The 20,901-nt window shown below is 44.2% G+C and overlaps 1 protein-coding gene across 1 annotated transcript in view; it reads left to right on the plus strand.

Moving 5' to 3' along the window:
• Positions 1-20,901, plus strand: part of CCDC38 (coiled-coil domain containing 38) — a 41,846-nt gene that overhangs the window by 16,611 nt on the left and 4,334 nt on the right. The window contains exons 11-14 of the mRNA XM_074983981.1: positions 314-465; positions 2,342-2,477; positions 8,741-8,946; positions 20,552-20,645. Of these exons, the coding sequence (XP_074840082.1) occupies positions 314-465; positions 2,342-2,477; positions 8,741-8,946; positions 20,552-20,645 (588 nt within the window). The remainder of the gene's footprint in view (positions 1-313; positions 466-2,341; positions 2,478-8,740; positions 8,947-20,551; positions 20,646-20,901) is intronic.

Here is a 20,901-nt window from a genome sequence, read left to right on the forward strand (position 1 = left end):
ATTTTATTTTTAATTACTTGTTTCTTTCTTATACAAAAACTGCAGAAATTCTGGGCTAAGTTGTGTACTTGGTTGCACATGTTGAACCCATTGGCCGTGGTCTCAGTTCTGCTGTAGGTGCTTTGCATCATCATAGCAGCTCAAATCAGCCACAAACCATTCTTAATAGCTCCTTAAGATCCACCCTTACATGACATTAACATTTGTCTTTTTTTTTTAATTTTAGAAATAATTATTTTCAGCAAAACTGAAGATACCTAACATAGGTAGTTCATCTTCCAGTTGAACGCTATGTATGTTTCCTCTATCTTAGGTGCCAGAAATCTATTTCACAGATCCAAAACAGTTACTACAGATCTTTACTGATCTAGAGGAACAAAATCTTGCTTTGATCCAGAATAACCAAGACTTAGATGAAACTATGGATGAAATTGAACACATGGCAAAAATGATAAAGGGAAAACTGTAAGTTATTGAATTAGAGAGAGCAATATGTAGTTCAGAAGTTAGTTGGAGTCTCTTTTCTGCTAGATATTTTGACTACCTGATCAGTTCCTTGAATAGCAATGCAGGGACATTTTCAACATAGTCATGCTCTAAGTGTGGCTCCTAAAATATTTTGAAGGAATGCAATTTTTGAATCTGGTAGGTATAGATAACAGAAAATAGCAGTTTCACTATACAAGCTAGGCATTTGGGGTTTGCTTAGTGGTAGACTGGGGAGAAATATATGCTCCAAGTTATGTATGTCCCATTTGTAATTACTAAGGGACATGCAGTCCATGCCTCTAATGTGGTGGAATGGAGGAGAAGGTCCTGGGATTATCCTTTATAAAGCGTATTACCAGGGTATTATTTCCTGTATGAAGTGCAAAGGCAGAATGGCATGTATACAGTTATTCTGACTGCCTAAAAAGCCTAATCAATAAGCAATTTACTACATCCAGATTCTAACAGAACACTTACAAGTATTTGATCAAGATACTTACAAACAGGCTAAGCCCAGGGTGCTTAGGCGCATACTTCTCATCTCCAATGTGGTCAGGCAGGTATTAGGTTATTTTTGTAAATATTCCTTAAAAAACAAATGATGTCATTGCCAGAGCTTAGCTTAGGCCAGATAAAGTTGTGTCTTATCTAGCCAATTATTTGTCGAACCTGAGACCCAATTAACCATGTTTTATTTCTGTTACTTCAGCACAAAAACTTAAATAAAAGAACACAGGTATTTTGATGTTTCACTACAAGTTTAGCACAGCGAGTCTTCTTTTTTTATGATCTTATTCTTTTTGGTTTCATGCTCTGAGCTGGTCATCACATGCTGATATACCAACTCACTTTAAAATCATAGTTCACTCAAATCTCATGATGGGCCTGTATTCATACAGAAGGGAAAAAGAGGCTTCCTCCCACCACACATTCAAATCCCTCTGGGGATGCACCTTGACCTGCAAGGGGAGGAGCAGGAGTCAGGGCCATGTCCCCATCCCTTTTGCAATCAGGGTCCCCCTTGGACAGTGTTTTGAAGTGTTTCTGAGTGTTGTTGGGTTCCAACCCCCAGCAAGCTCAAATGACCCATATATATTATTTTATATGCACTTTGAGAGGAAAGACACTCTATGAGCTATACATATTATTTCAGAGATGCCTTATGGCCTTCTGTACAATGATGCACTTGAGCTCTGTTAATATCCTTTCACAAATATACATATTATTTGTATTTTATTTTTAAATTAGTTTCAAAGTTTTTTTTTTTAAAGTCCAGAGATGTTTTCTTTGTTAAATTGCCTAACTTCTGTAGTGAAACATCTCATAGCGCTGGAAGGGACCTTGAGAGGTCATCAAATCCAGTCTCCTGCACTCACAGTCCCGGACACATTTTTTTCCTTAAATTTAACCTCCCCGAGACCCTTGAAAGGCCCTCTGAAGGGCTGAGCTCACAACCCTGGGTTTACAAGGCTAATCCGCTAACCACTGAAGTATCCCACACACCTAATGCATGACACGTATTGTTATCATATCACTTGATAGTGACTGGTGACTGTCACTCTAACAAATAATATCTAGATTTGTTTTAGCTGCAGTAGAATATTTTCGGATTGCAAACTCTCATGAAAACAAATTCCTGTCTTTTTTTTCCCCAACTATCCAAGAGGTATAAACTGATTTCTTGTCTAGATTTTGGAGTTCTGAAGCCTTCCTTTGCCTAGAACAGCCAGTGTCTAAGATGATGTTAGCAGTTGTGTGAAAAGAACATTTTAAAATGCTGAGTAGTGGTTACTGCACAACAAAACAATCTATAGATTAAATAACTAAGATTTAGATTTCTTCCCTCCCACAGTGATGAAAAAGTAAGTGTTGTTGTAGGACATAAAGAAATCCTTAAAGCTGCCTGCATCTGTGAAGAGGAAAAACGCAGTGATCTGGCACTTAGAGCTAAAATGTTTTCTTTTGGAGAGTTTAATCCAGAAATCCAGGTAATTCTTTTTTAAAAACACATATTATATATTAAGAACAAATTGTATAATTACATCTTTTAAAAAAATCTTACTCTTATCTTAGAGGGGAAAAAAAGCTGTTGGAATGGGAATTTTTTTATGTCTTGAAATATGTAGTAGTGTACCATGTGCCATAGCCTTTCTCTCCTGTCTCCTAATCTGTTCCTGTTCTGATAACAGCATCAGTTGTGCAGTGTCTAATACTCTATTATTATTTCATTTACTACCTGCAGCAGTTCAAGTTGCTGATTTAGAAGTCATTAAATTCTTCTTTCTAGCTATGGTATAGTAAATCTGATTAGGTGGTGTTGTGGGAGAGAAAATGATAATCTCAGATTATATTTTTCCTTCAGACTATTTACTTCAGGTATTTTAATGCAAAGGTAGATAAATGTAAGTCAAGGGATACACATCTTGTAGAACTGGAAGGGACCTTGGGAGGTCATCAACTCCAGTCCCCTGCCCTTTTGGCAGGACCAAGTACCATCTCTTCTTTTTTTTTTTTTAATCTATTTGCTCCAGATCCCTAAATGGCCCCCTCAAGGATTGAGCTCACTAGCCTGGGTTTAGCAGGCTAATGCTCAAACCACTGAGCTATCCCTCCCTAAATTGTCCACAATTGTGCATTCTCCTGGGTTTCCTCCACAGTATCCTTTGGCTGAGGAGACAGTGCTTACTCCCTTGTGGCTGGCTTTGATGGCAAGCTAGAGATGCTTCCTCCGAGGCTGACTCCTGCTTCCTCCAGTCGGCCCACACTGAGCTAGGTTCTCTCCTTTTTCACTCCCCACCCCCATCCAGGCCTGGAAGGGGTGAGGACAGTTGCAACATGTGCTGCAGTCTCTTTGGAGCATTAAGAAGTGGCTTTGTCATGATTGTCTTCATGTTTGTACTCTGATTGCAGCACTGTGCCTCGATCAACTCACTTCACTACAAACACCACAGCTCCTTTTCTGTTTGGCGTGTCCCTGTTCAGGCTGTGACAGAGCCCTGCTGGCATATGTGGCCAGCTGCTCCTGCAACAGGGCTACACCCAGTCCTTTCTCCAGTGAATCACGCACGTGTCAGGCCCTCTGCTGGCTGGTAGCACTTCAGGACAGGACATCCATTAGCAATGTTTCAGCATGTCAAATCTTGCCGTTGGGGACCTTCATTGCCCTGTTCAACATCCTGCCTTTTGACCTGACCTATGGGTTCCACTCATACAACCGGATGGGGACAGGATTGAACAGAAAATCTCATGCCTGTGAAGTGCTCTGCCCCATGGCCATCCATGGGAGTCGGCATGTCTTTAATGGAGGAGTGGGCGGAACAGGTGGCTTCAGAGCCTGAGCACCAGCCTGAGCCACAGCATCTACAGAGCTGGTTTTAGCTCTGTAGCACAAACCCTGCAAGCCCCAGTCTGTGGGCCAGGGCTATGAGACTTGATGCCATGGGTTTTAAAACGCAGCATAGACGTACCCTCAGAGAACTCACAGCTCTGACGTTGTGGCCATGTTTCATTACCAAAGAGTGAAGCTGAATGCAGATTAAGTTTGAACTTTATTGAACCTTGTGCACTGCTGTACACATCCAGCTGAGTTTCTTCCAGCCTAATTCCACCTGTTCCCAGGGCCCCTGGTGTGCAGTCAGAAACAGTCCCCGCCCATAGAACTTGGACCCACTGACTCCAGTTCCATGAAGTATTGTACAGTGTAGTGCCTGGTGAGCACGGTGGTAAGGCAGCATGCAGGTCTGTTGTGGCTGTACTGGGCACTGCTTAAAGAGGGAGAGAAGATTTTGTGGGCTTGTATTGTAATTCTGTATTTCCTGGTTATGAGATGTTTGAGTTTGAAGCACCTTAACTCTTCATTTTTTGATTTTTCATAAGCTTAGTTTGTTTAATAACTTTTTGGAAGCATATGATATTTGTAAGTCTGCCTAAGGCTGAAATACCTCAGGGTCCCAGCCTGGCTGAGCCTGAGGAGTCATCCCTGAGCCAGAGAATGTGATGAGAGATCAGAAACAGTTGCCTGCAGGTCTTCTGATAGGCTCCACACAAATCAAACAGGGACCAGCCTCTCCAGGTGATTTCAAAGTAGGCATAGAGGCCCCTAAGGGAAGAAGTCTCTCCAGACTAATATGTGTCATTATCTGGCTAGCAGCATTGCTGTCACCAGTAGTTTCAACATACTGGTTCCACCAGTGGGGCACTGACAGCTGCTGCAGGCCTTGGGGCTAGGTGGGAGTGGAGCCTGTCTTAGTGCCCTTGCAGGGCCAAAGATGGAAGGGGCGGGGCCAAGAGTATTCAGCTCTCAGAGCCAGCTGGACCATGGCATTGGGCTCCCATCTACTCCCTCACAGCTGCACGCTGCCATGACACTTCAAAGGGGCCCAGAGCTCCAGCCTTTGAAATGCTGGGCCCTGGGACTACAGCCTTCTTTTGCCGCACCGCGGCCCCCGCTGCCGCCGGCAAGCCTGGGTCCCTCTTCTCTGGTTGTGCACTTTTACATGAGCTGGCTCCTGCTCCAGCCACCCGCTCTGAGAAGGGACATGAGATACCACTGGGAAATATTAACTCTGTGCTAACGAAGTTGTCTGAGTGCATTTCCTATGTTTTTTATTAACAGAAAGAAAGGAATATTTGTTGTAGAAGTTAGTGTGCATTTAGGCAGTTGTAGTTTCCATTTGAATATTAACAGAGAGGTAGCGGTGTTAGTCTGTACTCCAAGAAAACAAAGCAGCAGAAATGTAGCAGTTTATAGACTAACAAAATGATTTATTCAGTGATGAGCGTTCGTGGGAGAGACTCACTTCATCAGATCTTCATCAGATCACTGCCGGGGAGAGAGATGGGCAAAGGAGGCTGTTGCCCCGGGGCCCAGCATTTCAAAGCTCATCACCGAATAAATCATATTGTTAGTCTTTAAAGTGCTACATTTCTGCTACTTTGTTTTGTCAGATTTCCATTTGACAGGCTGTTGCAGTCAGGCAAAAACAAAAAGTCCTCGCCATTTTGTAACCATCCCCCTCCCCATTTTACAGATAGGAAGCTGAGGAATAGAGAGATGAAGTGACTGGCCCAAAGTCACCCACAGAGCACCCGTCATGCCCAAAATCCTCCTCTTCCTTTGTTTCCATTCCAGGGACCTCTCCCTGACCCTCTTCCACCATCCCAGTGCTGCTTCTTTCCTAGCAAGCAATCCTGTGTTTGGTTAGATTGCATCAAAATAACATACACATGCACCCCCAACGGTGCAAGGTCTGATGGCACAGTGCTAAAATCTTTCTGATTCAAGGAATGTGTCAGCAGGAGCTCAATACTGCTGAAGAAGTTGGGGAATGTGTCCTTCAGAGATCATTTGCATGAAAATGCAAAGGTGTGCATATGTAATGCCTTGTAAACAAAGCCTGATGGGAGCAGGCAAAGCAATGAGCTTGTGTCTATTGTAAACAACATGTTGTTGTAAAGTCACAATTTATGCTATCACCCATTGTAAGAATTGTGCCGTCTCAACAATGCTTGAAGTTGTTGTGGGGGTACAGGGTAGTCATCACTACTGTGTAAGATATGGATTACAGAGGGCTCCCTCCCGGTAAGTATTGTGAGGTGAGAAATGGGGGAGGGATAGTGATTGAACCAGCTGGCTGGAAGCCTTTTAGCTATACAGCTGTAACAGTGGTTTGAGTAGTTCTTCCCCCTCCCAGACCACTGCTATTCAAAGGTAGACCTAAAGATGGGTCTATAGCTATTCTATGAGAATCCACCTTGGTGGATACTGAGATGCCACTATGAGCTGAAATTGCTGGTAGCTGAAGCTATGGAGAGCTGGAATCACAGGGTTTTGCCCACAGCAAAACCCACAAGACAGCAGTGGACAGCTGGTAGGAGCAACCAATGGCCGTGTCTACACGTGCCCCAAACTTCGAAATGGCCATGCAAATGGCCATTTCGAAGTTTACTAATGAAGCGCTGAAATGCATATTCAGCGCTTCATTAGCATGCGGGCGGCAGCGGCGCTTCGAAATTGACGCGCCTTGCCGCTGTGCGGCGCGTCCAGACGGGGCTCCTTTTCGAAAGGACGCCACCTTCTTCGAAGTCCCCTTATTCCCGTGAGCTCATGGGAATAAGGGGACTTCGAAGTAGGCTGGGCCCTTTCGAAAAGGAGCCCCGTCTGGACGTGCCTCGCGGCGGCAAGGCGCATCAATTTCGAAGCGCCGCTGCCGCCTGCATGCTAATGAAGCGCTGAATATGCATTTCAGCGCTTCATTAGTAAACTTCGAAATGGCCATTTGCATGGCCATTTCGAAGTTTGGGGCACGTGTAGACGTAGCCAATGGCTGGCCAGCAGGAGAAATAGCGGGTGACCGGCAGATGGCCAGTAGGAGGAGCAGCAGGTGGCCAGCTGGCGTGACTGGCGGATGGCTGGTAGGAGGAGCAGTGGCTGGCCAGTAAGAGAAGCAGCAGGCAACTGGCAAGCGTGACCAGCAGGCAGTAGGAGAAGTATCAGGTGGCCGGCAGGAGCAAATGGCAGATGGTCAGTAGAGCAGCTGGCAGGGACAAGCGGAACACCAGACCAGCACAAAGGTGGCATTGCCTCAGGCTCCATGAGGGAATGCATCAGGGTGATGTGTCAGGGCCCGCATAGACTGGACAGAGTTGTAAATGGGGCATTTGAAAGGGGATACGGAGAAAGTTTGGGTGCATGGATTGGATCCTTGCAGTATTGGACTGGTGAGCCTGAGAGGCAAAGGATGCTGCTCAGTCCATTTGAGCTGGGACAGTTACTTGAGGGTTGGTTATGAACTCTGGGTGTGGTTTTTTCCCAAGCATATGCTATGGGACTTTTCTGCCTCTTTCATTAGAAGTTTCTTTTCTACACTCACACTCTGCTTGCGAGTGGGGAAGCATTGCCTCTCCAAGGTGCCCCGGGGTGTGTGAATTTCTCAGGCTACTGGGTGGGGGCTTGAGCCAGTTCTGTGTGAGATGGACGAAAAGGAACCCCTAGATGTTGAACCCGGCCCTGGGTGCTGCCGACTCCTTCTGGCAGAAGGGTTACACTTAGATTTCTGCCCAAACATGGCCTCAGACTCACACTGACTAGGAGTAAGTCAGGTTCAATGGCTGTGCCATATGCCATTGAGCTTCCCACCTGCAGTGAAAACAGGTAAGTTAGAAACACTGTTGATTACAATGTCCCTGTATGTGCTGTGTGATCCATTTAACACCAGCTTGTTTGGCATGTGACTAACTTGAAAGCTTAACTATCTCAACAATACTGTTCTCAGTTTTGCTAGCAAAAGCTAGTGGATGCCATGCTCCAGCTAACACAAAGTGATCGTGACCATTTTGGCCAGGCTCAGAGTCATAGTTTGATCTCTAGGTCTGGAAGGAGAAAAACAAACAACCCCCCATTCCCCACTCCAAAAACACAGATTGGTAAAATAAGATTGTCAGCCTTAAGAAAAGCTGTGTTTTCCAGGTCTTATGTCATCCCTTGGTCCAATGAGCCTAAATTTGGATCACTAATCCAATGCCCCATAAGGCACACCATATTTCAAGGCAATCTGAGTAGCTGAATTTTAGTGCATTTACAGTCTGTCTTTAAATTGAAAGCTTGTCTGACCCTTAACTGTGGCAGACCTGGTATTCCCCTGTGATAATCTCATTGTTGATTTCTCTTGTGAAAGAAATCCACTTCTTGGGTTTACAGCAGTGCCCACACCAGAAAAATGATACGTATTTATAGTAAGCTAGAGTCAACTGTCAGAATAGCACATTATAAAATCTTAGTGTACACAGAATAAACTGTAGTTTTTGTCTTAGTATAGTTGTTGCAAGTGGCTTCTGGTCTGCCCCTTAGGGGCTATAGTTCTGCAAGGGACTTAAACATGTGCCCAACTTTAAGCATGTGAGAAGTCCCACTGACATATATATGTATGTACTTTACTGCATTGGAGACATAGCTCAGGAAGCAATAGACAGAGGTATTTATCACCAAAATGCTGTGGTAGAATTTCCTTGAAATGCATGGCTGGCTGCATATGTGTTGTTCTTCATAAGTTTAAAATGCGTGCGTTTCACCATTCACACAAAAATCTTCCTCTTATCGATGCACTCACATGTGACTGTCACATTGTTGATAGTAAAGGTGCGTGTATATTGTGTGTGGCTTTAAAGGAATTTACAGAAATGCAATACTATGCAGATATCACTCCTGCAGTATTTTATAGGTGCTTACAGATTTATCTGTGTTTAATCTAAGGACAAAATGCTACATACCCTCAATAAAAAGGTTGCAGAAGTATACAGAGTTAGTGTTGGGGAAGTAGACGCCTCAAGCATTAACTCCATTCAGATGTTGAGAAGAATAGAGGATCGAATTGAGGAGCTGTGTGAACTGCTTGAGTCAGTTCCGAAGGAAAATATTGAAGCAATTGAGAAACTTCAGATGAAAGAAAGAAGGCAAAGGTAAAATGAATGCTCGGTATATTTAAAATGAGTAAGCTCTTTCCTGATTGGTATTCTGTGCAATCTTTGTACGGGCTTAGAGCATTTAATTAACAATGTTAGTCTTAATTCCACAAAATGTGCAAGTTCTGACAGTGTATGTTTTTGCATATTTTGCTTGTGCATAAAATAGATGTTTACCTACATAGCATCACATTAGGAGCAGCATAATGTTCTCTACTTAAGGGAGTGAAACAGTGCCTTGATATCAGAGAGGTGCCAAGTAAGTCTGTGTCTTCAAAAACAATAAGAAGTCCTGTGGCAGCTTATAGACTAACAGATATTCTGGAGCATAAGCTTTCATGGGCAAAGACAATGCTTTGTCAGATGCCTTAATAGCGCATCTTTTGTATACTCACATCAGGTATCTAGGGCCTTATTTTCACTATAAAAACTTGTTTTTTTAAGTTCAGGAAAAACCATTGTGAAAACAACGCAGTAGGTAGTTTTCAGGTGCATTAGCAGGTTGATTTAAAGTCTAAGTTCCCTGTAGTTTTTTTACCTCAATCTAACTTATGTGTCTACAATTAATTGTTGTGTCTTCACTAGCATTTTACCAGGAGTAAAGACTACATCTTTGTTTTGTAGTGGAAACAAGGGTCATGAGATGCTTCCAAGCCCTGGAGTATTTGTTTCAGCAATACAAGATATTGTCTCTAGACTTAGTTATACTCAATACAATTTAGCTATCGTTGATTTCTCACTTCACTCAAAAAAAAATCATGAAGAAAAACACCAGCATTTATAACCGGGGGTAAGATTTTAAAACACTTAGCGTTGGCTAACTTTTGTTGCCATAGAAAGCATTGCTAAAATTTCCATTGACTTCTGTGGGAAAGAGCTGGGCCAATTCTGAATGATTTTTAACATCTTCTCCAGTACTTAGATCAGCTTTTTAAACCTTTCTATCTGTCGGTAACTGGTACACCTTTTCTTTGTACTATGTACATGTACTAAGATTTTCTTTCCAAATTGGTAATGAATCTGCTTCTGTAGTTCAAAATCATGGCCTGGTTTGCCTGGTGCAGCAAGGGAGTAAAGGACACAGGAGGGCAGTGTAGTGTTTCAGTGTGGACGCTACATACAACTGATGAGAAAGCTCTTCCTGTCAGGGTAGGTCCTCCTCCCCCACAAGGGTAATTATCTAGGTTGATGGAAGAATTCTTCTGTGTCCCTAGCACTGTCTCCCAGGAGAACTAGGTCAGCTTAAACATGCCACTCAGGAGGGGTAGATTTTTAACACCCTTAATTGATGAAGTGAAACTCATCTAGTATTCTAGTGTAGACTAGACTAGTGTGGACAACTTTCTATTTGCGTAAAATCAAACACCCTTGCTCCGTCTCTGGCCCTGAGTCCTGCTCCCCGCCCCGCTCACTCCACCCCCCGCTCCCTCTGCTCTCCCCTACGCTTGCTCACTTGTGCATGTTCACTGGGCTGGGCATAGGGCTGGGGTGTGGAAGGGGCTTTGGGCTGGGGTGTGGGCTTTGGGCAGTTGAGCTGGGCTCAGTGGTTGTGTGGGAGGGGATATGGGCTCTGGGGTAGGGGTTGGGACTCTGGAGTGTGGTTAGAAATGTAGGGTTCAGGGCGCAGGAGGGGGCTGTGGGCTGGGTCAGAGGTTTGCGGGGGGTTGGGCTCAGGTCGCCAGCTGCGGTTGTGGGCTCTGGGTTGGAGCTGGGGATGGGGCACAGGAGAGGGCTCAGGACAGGGGCGAGGGGTTGGGATGCAGGCTTTGGGAGGGAGTTTGAGTCCAGGGGTCTCAGGGCTGGGGCAGGGGTTGGGACACAGGATGCGATGTGGGATCTGGGTGGTGCTCAGGAGCCTCCTGGGACATGTCCATGCAGTTCCTAAGTGGAGGGTTGGCTAGGGAGGCTGTGTGTGCTGCTCTGGGCACCGGCTCCAGAACTCTGATTGGGCAGGAACCACAACTAATGAGAGCTGCAGGGATGGAGGTGCCACGTGAGGGCAGTACGTGGAGCCTCCTGGGCCACCCCTGTGCCTAGAAGCCTGAGGGACATGTTGCTGCTTCCTGTGAAGTGCTTGAGATGAGTACCACTGGAGCCCACACACCAAACCCCTCCTGCTCTCCCATCCTGCCTGGGGCAAACTAGACTTAACAGCCTGGTTAGGAGCAGGGACTGTTACCTGCCATTCTGGTTGAAAGCCAGAAGCCTGACAGCTGCTCCACACTATATATTGTAGCATGGAGAAGACAGCAGTTTTTGCAGAGCTGCTATATCCCATCCCCAGAGTGCAGGGAGTGGGCTCAGCCTCATGCCCCCATTTGCAAGGGACTGGCTGGGATGCTTATACTGGCATGTAGGAGGAAAGATCCTCAGTCTAGGCCTAGCATATTGTTTGTCTGCTCATGAAGCAGCCTGGGAAGCAGATTGTGATTCTGAGAATTCAGATCTGTCTTCCAGTCACCACTCTTTTAAATGGGAACTTTATCCTAATGTTAGCATCATATTATGCCAAATTATAGTTCTTGATTGATTCCTCTTTAGTTCTCATTTCCATAATAGAAATAAATGTGCTGATTTCCTCCTACAGCTCCCTCTGGCTGCTCCTTTCAGTCCTTTCTGCTTATGAGTCCTTTTGTTTCTTCCCTACTTTTAAGCTTTGCATTACTTACTATGCTGCCCTGAGCTGGGAATGATGTTCAAGTTCCTCTGCTATGGGACTCCCCCTTAACCTCTTCCAGGCCATTTTGTCCAAGAATTTCCTTGTTCTCACCAACACTCACCCTTTGCTGCTCCTTGAACTGCATCCCTTTACTTGCTCCTTTGTCTTGTCCATCTAAGTTTGGAGGCTGGGTGGGTCAGGCCATGACTTTCTGTGAATATCTACCACTCTGCATAATTCTCAATAACCTTATTGTAGAAAGATGATTGTGTGTGTACAAATAGTGAGTGAAGTGACAATTCCTCACTAAAAATTGGTGGTATGCCCAAGCCTCCCCCTGCTTCCCCACACTTTCCCCCTTCCATCTGCCAGTAGGGCAAAGCATGGGTATGGCATAAACTGTCTAGATGCTATACACGTATATACAGTAAATTCCTTCATATCCAGCAGCCTCAGGACTGGGAGGTGGCTGGATATCCAAATATTTTGGGTAATAGAGAGGTATATCTAGCAATGCATAACACTAAAAGGAAAAGAGGATTATATATTCAGCAACAACAGTAGCATTGTCCACTGTAAACTTACACTATATTTGCTGCATTTATTTGTATTTACTTTCTCTATACTGTACCTGTGGAAAACATAACAAATTTACTTAGCGTTAAAATGCTGGTTACTTGATAGTTCCATATGATAGGATGCCGGCTGTGAAAGAGTTTACTGTATTCTGTTGTACTTCACGGACAGAAATGCTGTATATATTTCTTTCTGTAATTCATGATGTTTTTGTTGCTATAAATGTATGTACCATCAGCTTCTCAGGGCTGGGTCTATCTCTTTATTTTGTGTGCTTACTACAGTGGTGTCCTGGTGTACAACTGGATATGACAGAAGTGTGGCGGGTGATGAGGGAAACCCCAGCACCTGAACCCTCCCTCCAGCCCTGGGACTGGAGAAGTTCTCACTCTGTGCTACAGCCCCTGGCCGTGGTGCAGGGACTGAGCTTCTCTGGGACACAGTGGGTGGAGGTCAGAAACGAGCAAATGGGTTGTGGGGTAGGCAGAATGGGGACAACTCTGGGTGGAACAGGGAATTTTTTAGGGAACCAAGAATTGAAAAAAATTACCAAAGTACCAAAATGAGCTCAAAGAGGTAAACTGCTTGTAATACATCACATGCATTTCTTCTGACTTTTTAAATTATTTTTGGTGAGTAGGCATGATTGTCAAGCCAGCAATATAATACACCTCTCAGGACTTTTATCTCGTTTTTTTGCTGGATAATTTAACACAAGAATATATCATGCTATAACGGCCTTGATATTTATTTAACTCTGAAATTCAGCTAAATAGATTCCATTTTCTTTTTCCAAATAGCTATTGTCATATTATCTATATTCCCACAACCCAAGTCAATGCAATTGGCACTGCTGTGGTCGCTACATGAATACTGTGCTAGTTCTAGCATCTGCATTTCAAGAAGTATGTTGAAAAATTGGAGAGGGTTTAGAGAACAGCCCTGAGGCTGCTTTAAAAGGCTTACAAACCCATGCCTTACAGCTATGGTGTCCAACCAGTTGAGCACTATAGCAGCTACTGCTATAGAAAACTAGCCACATTATTTTGAAAATTATTGTTCAAGCCAATAAGCCACACACAACTGGCCAAAGAGCTGCGTGAGATTAGCGGCTAGCGTGTTAGGCACCATGTCTTTACAGCAGTAGTCTCAAGGAGCTCAATCTATTCAGCTTAAGAAAGAGAATACTAAGGCTGAGCAAAATCTGTACATATCAGAATGGGAAACAAATATTTAATAATAGGCTCTTGAGTCTAGCAGGAAAACATACACAGTAAACCCTCAATATAATGGACTAATGGGGGGAAGGGGTGTGTGTGATATCCGAATGGTTGTACTGTATGACGATGCACTGACCTTGCCAGCCCATCCCTCACTCCTGTCCTCTGCCCCCTCTTCCCTTCCCCGCTCCTGCCCCATTCTTCCCCTCACACCTCCATGTGGCTCTCCCAATGACCAGGAGGGGAGCTGCACGCCGGCCCAGCTCCTTCCACCTCTCTCAGTTCTCAGCATGCTCAGCCCCAGGGTCCGAGCTGCCCCCACGAAAGCAAAGCACAGCTGCTGCCCTGAGTCTGCCGTGGCTGCTGCTGAGTGCCACTGCAGGCAGTGGCAGCTGGGTACCGGCACATTCTGCACACATGGGGCTGGGGGAGGATGGCTCCCATGCCCCACCACAGCCCACTCTCCTGAGCGGTTCCTCTGGTGCCGGCACCCCTAGCCACCCTGGCAGCTCCTCTGTCCCTGGTGGCCCCAGCCACAGTGGGTCCAGTGGAGGTGGCTCCAGCGAATTGCTGGTATTTATGTGTGTTTGTTGGGGGGGAGGGGGGCACGACACGGATGGGCAGTGTCCGTTATTTCTGAAGTCCGTTAAATGGAGGGTTTGCTCTAAAACTATCCAAAGGCTGGAGATTGAAACTAAACAAATGTATACTGGAAATAATTGTTAATAATGAGAGTAATTCACCATTTGAACAACTTATCAGGGGTCATGGTAGAGTCTCTATCATTATTTTAAAATCAAGATCAGATATTCTTCCTGAAGATCTGCTCTAGGAACTCTTTGGGGGAACTTCTCTGGCCTGTGTTACAGGAAGTCAGATCACAATGATCCTTTCTGGGCTCACAATCTATGCAGGATCACCAACGGGAAAGAGTGGCTGGCAATGGGGAAAGTTGCCCCAGGACCCAATATTTCAAGGGGGCCTTGAGGTCCAGCCACCACTGGTGCCAAAGTAGCAGTGGTGATGGCTGGAGCTCTGGGCCCCTTTGAAATGCCAGAGTGCTGTACCACCACTCCACAAACAGCTCTGAATGAGCATGGAGCTGGGGGCGGGGGGGGGGCGAAATATCCCAGGGCTGACTGCCCTAAGCCCCATCCCTGCCAGCCTTGGCCCCACCCCTTCTGGGGAAAGGGAGCAGGGCTGCCTTTCCACTTTCCCCCTGGACCCACGGCAGCTGTCGATGCTGCTGAATCTATGTCTATTGTTTCTCAGTAAAATGGGACCACTCATTAAGCCCCTCACATGTACAGAGGCCCGAGCCACATCCAGTTTTTGAGGCCCCTAGCAATAAGAAATAACGTCACACAAAAATAAAATAAGGAACTAAAAAGAGTGAGACAGAATTTGAAGGGATTGTTTTTTTAACAAATGCTTTTCTACCCTTTTTCTGTGCAAATGCATTTACTGAGCAATGTGCATAAATACCAAGTTTTGAAACTTATCAAATGCAGAAAAATTAACAAATGTCTAAATCTGAGGTCCCCAAGTGGCCCTCCCCCCGATTGGCCCACTCTTAGTGTTTTGATCTTAAGTGATCAGCGGGGCCTTGGTCCCTGGCTTCTGTGAAAGTAGTGCAGCAAAGGCAACATGCTCAGCCCCTCTCATCAGAAAAAGAATTTCTGCCTTACAAAGCCAGCTCTCCTGCTGTGTCATGGCAAGGAGCATATCTCCTCCAAATCCCTTCTGCCCAGGTGGAGAGTGCTTCAGAGTGTCCTGATGCTTGTTAAAGGGAGAAAATTTAGTGTGCGGGGGGCGCTATGGCAGGTTAGAACAAGTGGGAGCACTGGGACATGCAAGACACTTCCAGCCGCAAAGAAAAATCTGCTGTTATGTTGAAAAGCCAAACTGACTTTTTCTGTGTGAGGTTTCAAATGTGGTTAGCAGTCCCTAATTTTAAACGGGTTGTTGGTATTCCCAAATAGCCATGTGGCGCCATGTAGCTGCAGAGGAACCATATCTCTGCTTTGTTGTGTTTGTAATAGACCATCTAAAAGCAACACGTCATCCTGAAACATTTCAACAACTACATCTGGTGTATTGACGGGAAAAAACTTTTACTGCAATAATCATACATATCAATATAACTATGTAACTCATGACTGGACTTCCCTAACATAAAACAAAAACATTTCATTATAAAACAAGTGTAGACCAGCTACTGCATCAAAAGTAGAAGAAACAATTCCAGGAACGTTTTGAACATAATGTAATTGGGGACTTTTGTGAGATCAGTGTTGTAGTAAAACAAATATTTCTGAGGGATTTTAAAATTTTAAGCAGCTTCTTTTATGGTTTTTGAAAAACATGGTAGTGGTCACATTAAATGAACTGTTTTTCTGACCTGTAGTAAACCCAGCTATGGAATATAGTGACATCTATATGTGCTTAAGGGTTGGCAGGGTCAGAACTTAAATATGTGGCTTGAGCGTTGATTCTCTACATGGCAGCCTGTCGTGAAGTGAGTAAACTTGAGTTCACTGTTTGTTTTTAACAATGATTGCGTATTCCATTGCACTGTTGCAAAGTCACCATCTTGTTTTCAAGTTGACACTTTTGCATTAACACGGTGATGGAATGTCTAATAAAGTGAATAGTTGTACTGTACTGCCCTCTTATGGGATTTATCTGCAGATGATCTGCTTAAACTATTTGTCCATTAGCTACCCGGTGTCCAGAATTTTGTGAATCTTTTTTGTTTTCTCCTAATATTGTACATTTCCAATTACAATATGCAGTCTACTGTACACCCACCACAGAAAAGAATAAATGAAGTACACATCATCTAAAGAATATGTTTGGAAAAAAACCAAACAAAAAGGATTATGTAGCTTAAAGCCCATTCTTTACTCTGAGTCACTGCTAAACTGTAGGTTGAACCTCTCTGATCTGACTTGTAGCCTGTGCTTAGCTTAAGTTAGTTGTAGTATATGGTTCAGGTTAGAACTTACTGTGTTATAGTGATAAGATACTGAGAAGCCATTTCAATCTAGCTAACTGAGGCCTAGAAAGACGCCTATCTATCTTTCCTGTCAGCAGTAATGCAAGTAGCCTGCTAGTTAAACATGGCATTGGGGGTGGGAGGGGGCTTTGTGCTAGACATTTTCTGTAATTAGGCTTAAGGTCATGCTAGTAACGGCGTGTGTGTCAGTCTTTGCTGTCTAGGGCAGATCTCTGACGCCAATGTACGCCTAAGTTTCCTTCACCTAAAAGGGAACAATATGAGATTGTCCGTTAGATTTGGGTAAAGGTCAGTCGGTGGTATTTTCCTCTTGACCTTTTTCTCAGAATGGGGAAAATAGTTAGGTTGAGGTCATTGGATAATCGGGGGTCTCAGCAGTTGTCAAAGAGGCTATGAGGCCAGACCCTAACTTAGTCAGTATGGGGGGAAATGAGTATAAAAATCCCTTGGTGTATGGGGGAAACAGCGAAGAAGAAATGCTTGATGCTGTGCTGCATTAAGCTGTGCCATACAGATCTGCACCAGCGGGGAGATCACCCCAATTGTCTCTCTCTCTTTCTCTACTCTGTCTCTCTGTTATCCCTTAATCATTGTTGTCTTTCCTGGAACACTCTTGTATTTCCTCCTTTCACATAACCTCTGCAATAACTCCTTCCTTACTGATCGAAGCAAGCTAGTCTCAGCTTCTAGAGAGTTCAAAAGGAATCGGTGAGTATTGCATCCCGTTTACTTAGCACAGGTTCAAACCCTAAGTGCAGTTAGTAAGGCAATAGGTACCACTTTAAAAATATTGTTAAGTAAAATTTTCTAATTATAGCAAATATTGACTGTTATATACCGGTAGTTTGTGTTTAAGTGCTGCATATATACCGTCATGCTGTTAAATAAACAAACTATAAGTGCTGCTAAATTATTGTCTCTCTAATCACTGGAAATCCCAAAAACCCACCTCTAGCCTGAGGCAGGCTCTGTCTCAGATTTAACTATGAATTTGGGAAAGGTGCGAACCTATAATCTTCAACTTTGAGTCAGCTTGGCGAGCCTTCCCAAATCCATATATCCTACTACCTTCCGCGCCTGGGACCTGACCAGTGCCAAATAAGAGAATTTGCTAGACCATGGGAGGTCATTATTGTCTGGCAGCGTTATCAACACTTCCCCTGCTTAGTGATCTCGTAGAACATCTTTAGGGATAAACTAGAGCTAAATAACAGCACAGAATGCTGAGAGCCAGCCCTGGTGGCTGTAAAAAATCTCTGTGGGGCCACAAGAAACTTGGCCAAACCAATGATAAGTGGTCATCTGGCTAACTAAAATCATGGCAGACCATGGATGTTGCCAAACAAGAGAGTGCTGGACTAGAAAGGTTCCACCTGTAATGCCCAATATGATGTGAAGAGACAGATTGTATTTTTGGGTGGATGTGCCACCTTTCAGAGAAGATTAAAACCTCCACATCTGAGTATGTGGTAAATATTTTATAGCCTTTCTAAAAAGAGATGAGGACAATTTAACTAGTACTGACTCAAGCCCAATTTGGGTAACTATCTATCTGCCACTGCCTTCGTATACCTTCTCAACATACCTTGAAGTTTCAACAGGCTATGTGTTTGCTGTCTGTCCTAATGTAGATAATGTCGCTGTGCTGTGAAACTGCTGCCATGTTCCACCCTCGAAGTGGAAAAAAATTCAACAATAGTTCTATAGTGTTTGGGACCCATTATCTATACACATAAATAGCCATTTGTGGAGTGAACATGGCTGTTGTCTAATACTGCACTTCTTAAATTCCTTTTCCAATGTCAGTGTAATTATTCAAGGTTGGATTTGGACGGGACAGTTTGGCTACATTTGTTTTGCAAAAAAGCGTCACAGAACTCTAACGTCCTGTCACTTCTGGTCATGCATTACCTCTTCAAAAGTAATGATTCCAACAGCAAAATAATATATCACCATGTTGTGGCGTTACCTCAGGAGATGGAGAGGTGTCTCATTCTGTCAAAACGTTTCCTGTCACGCAGTCCAGGATGAGTGCGGATTAAAACCAACATCGCATAGCTTGTGATTGCTGATGTAATTACAGCACACGGGGGTATGGTTTAAAATATAAGATGAAGTCTTAAAAGAGGAAAAATGTAAAGGCAACGATTGGAAAGAACATCAGGGTACACCTCCTTCTCCCCTGCTCCGCAAGTTAGACATAGTGCCCACTTGGTTGATGCTGAGAGGGCTGCTGCAGTGGCTGGGTAAAGAATTGGCCGTTGCCAAAGGCCAAGTTGGAATCCTGGGCAGACTGCTGTTACTGTTGCTGCACGCGTGGCTTGGGACCAACGCTAATGAGCAGTGTTCCCTGCAAGCTGAGCACTTGGGCAGCCCCGCACGAGAGATTCAGGTGCTGCCAGTTGATTTGCAGTGCGCCTACAGTTGCTCACAGCCAGCAGCATGCATTCTATTGGTAGTGCACATCTACTCACACCGTGGTGTACATAAAATTTATTCCACCCATGGAAAAAATTACAGGGATCACTGCTAGAAAGTGTGGGCTGTGGTGTTTGCTGTGCACCATGGCTAGGATGGAAAGGCCATTAGTACTTACAGAAGCCATTACTTATGGCTTGTGGTGTTGCTGCCGTAGTTGGTGCTGCGTGAGCAATAGCTGCTCATGACAGTTGTCTGAGGCTAGCAAGCATCAGTGCTTGTGAGTGTCTTGACTATTATAATCATGGGTAATTAGTGTTCTGCTGAAAGGCAATAGCTGTCAGACCCTGCAGGGTGCTGCAGCTTTGTGAGCATTTCCCACTTTCCAGGTGGTCTGCAGCATTCTCCTCTCCTTCAGGTTCCTGTCCCCTACCAGGTTTTAGCAAGCTAGTTGTCACCTTTGTACACAATTTGTGCCTCGTTAGCTAGAATTTATCATAATTCAGCCAATCAGCTTTCATATATTTGCATATAACTTGTTACATGTACTGACACATGGCACTCAAATTCAGTCAACCAGCTTCTGGAATTAATTATGCTAATTAAGTCATGTGCACATGAAATTATGCAGCCCTGTTTCCTGATTACACCCATCTCTATTTCTCATGTATTTCTATGCCAGAGATGCGCTAACTGTGGCCCATAGACCACACGCAGCCCATCATGGCTTTTAACCCAGCTCACAAGATTACCAGTCTAACAGCACAGAAGGGCTAAGACATACTCCTTGTCTGCCATAGCTCCATTGCTGTGCCCTGAAGTGGCCAGCGTGTCCCTGTGACTCCTGGGAGTGAAGGCAATAGAGGGCCTGTATTTGCTGCCCTTGCCTGCAGCCACTGTCCCCCGTAACTCCCACTGGCTATGAACAGGTAATTGCTACCCTCCCCCCATCCATTTGCGGGAACCGCTGCCAGGAGCCAAGGCAAACAGGGAACCGCCTTAGCCCCACTGTGCTGCCACTCCAGAGCCCCCCAAGGTAAGTGGCATTGGACTGGAGCCCACACCTTCCTCCACACCCCAGCCCCTTGTCCCCACCCTATACTCATGGCTTGCCTTACGATTTTCCTACCCAGATGTGACCCTCGGGCCAAAAAGTTTGCCCACTCCTGTCCTATGGAATCTCTCAGCTAACCTTTGGCTAAACCCTAGCTACTTCTTATTTGAAAATCCCATGTATTCCTAGGGGTCAAATCGCCCCTATGGGATTTTGCTAAGTAATTCCCCACAGAAGTGGAATTTACTATTGTGCCCCAGGAAGCGATTACGTGCCCTAGAAATCAGATCTCCTACTATATTACATCATCCTATAGCAGCTATTACTAGAATTTCTAATATATTCTAATTTTCTTTTAAATGAAAGATTTATTCCTAATTCCTAATGGAAACTAATTACCATTCTAAGCATTCCATATTAAGCAGTTAAAATTTGAAAAAATATAAAATCCTGTCCCAATTTTTCTGCAAACTTTCAATTTATTTTGAGGTATTTCAGTCAATGGAGGCAAAATGTTTTGTCACCCTGCTTCAATTCTGTTTGTTGCCCCTGAAATTAAGTTTACAGAAGCAAAAATGATTTTTGTTAAAATTTCAGACATTTTCCTTCCTACTAATACCTGAGTCACTGGCAAATTTCACTTTTCGCCATTGCAGGTTACGTGAAGAAAAAAAGAGGCAAGAAATGAAACTTCAGGAAGAACGACTGAAGTGTTCTATGGAAAGAGCAACTGCAGCACCGAAGAAGAAGGTTTGCATTTAGTTTATTTTTTTCCTGAGAAGTCCAAGACCCTGTGCACTTTTGCTTTAAAAATTCCTGTTCTTTTATAGCACTTTAACTTTACTTTTCCTATGCAGGAGATAAATTTGTATGTAGTTACAATTAAAAGAAAACACTACTGATCATTAGTCTATTTAGTAAATAAGACAGACCTTGTTGAATAAGAGCTGTTTGATGTAAACTAAATTATAAAGCATTAAAATATGCGAGCAGCTAAGTAGCAGAT

Source organism: Carettochelys insculpta, chromosome 1, assembly GCF_033958435.1.
Source record: "Carettochelys insculpta isolate YL-2023 chromosome 1, ASM3395843v1, whole genome shotgun sequence".
In the NCBI taxonomy this organism is placed as follows: domain Eukaryota; kingdom Metazoa; phylum Chordata; order Testudines; family Carettochelyidae; genus Carettochelys; species Carettochelys insculpta.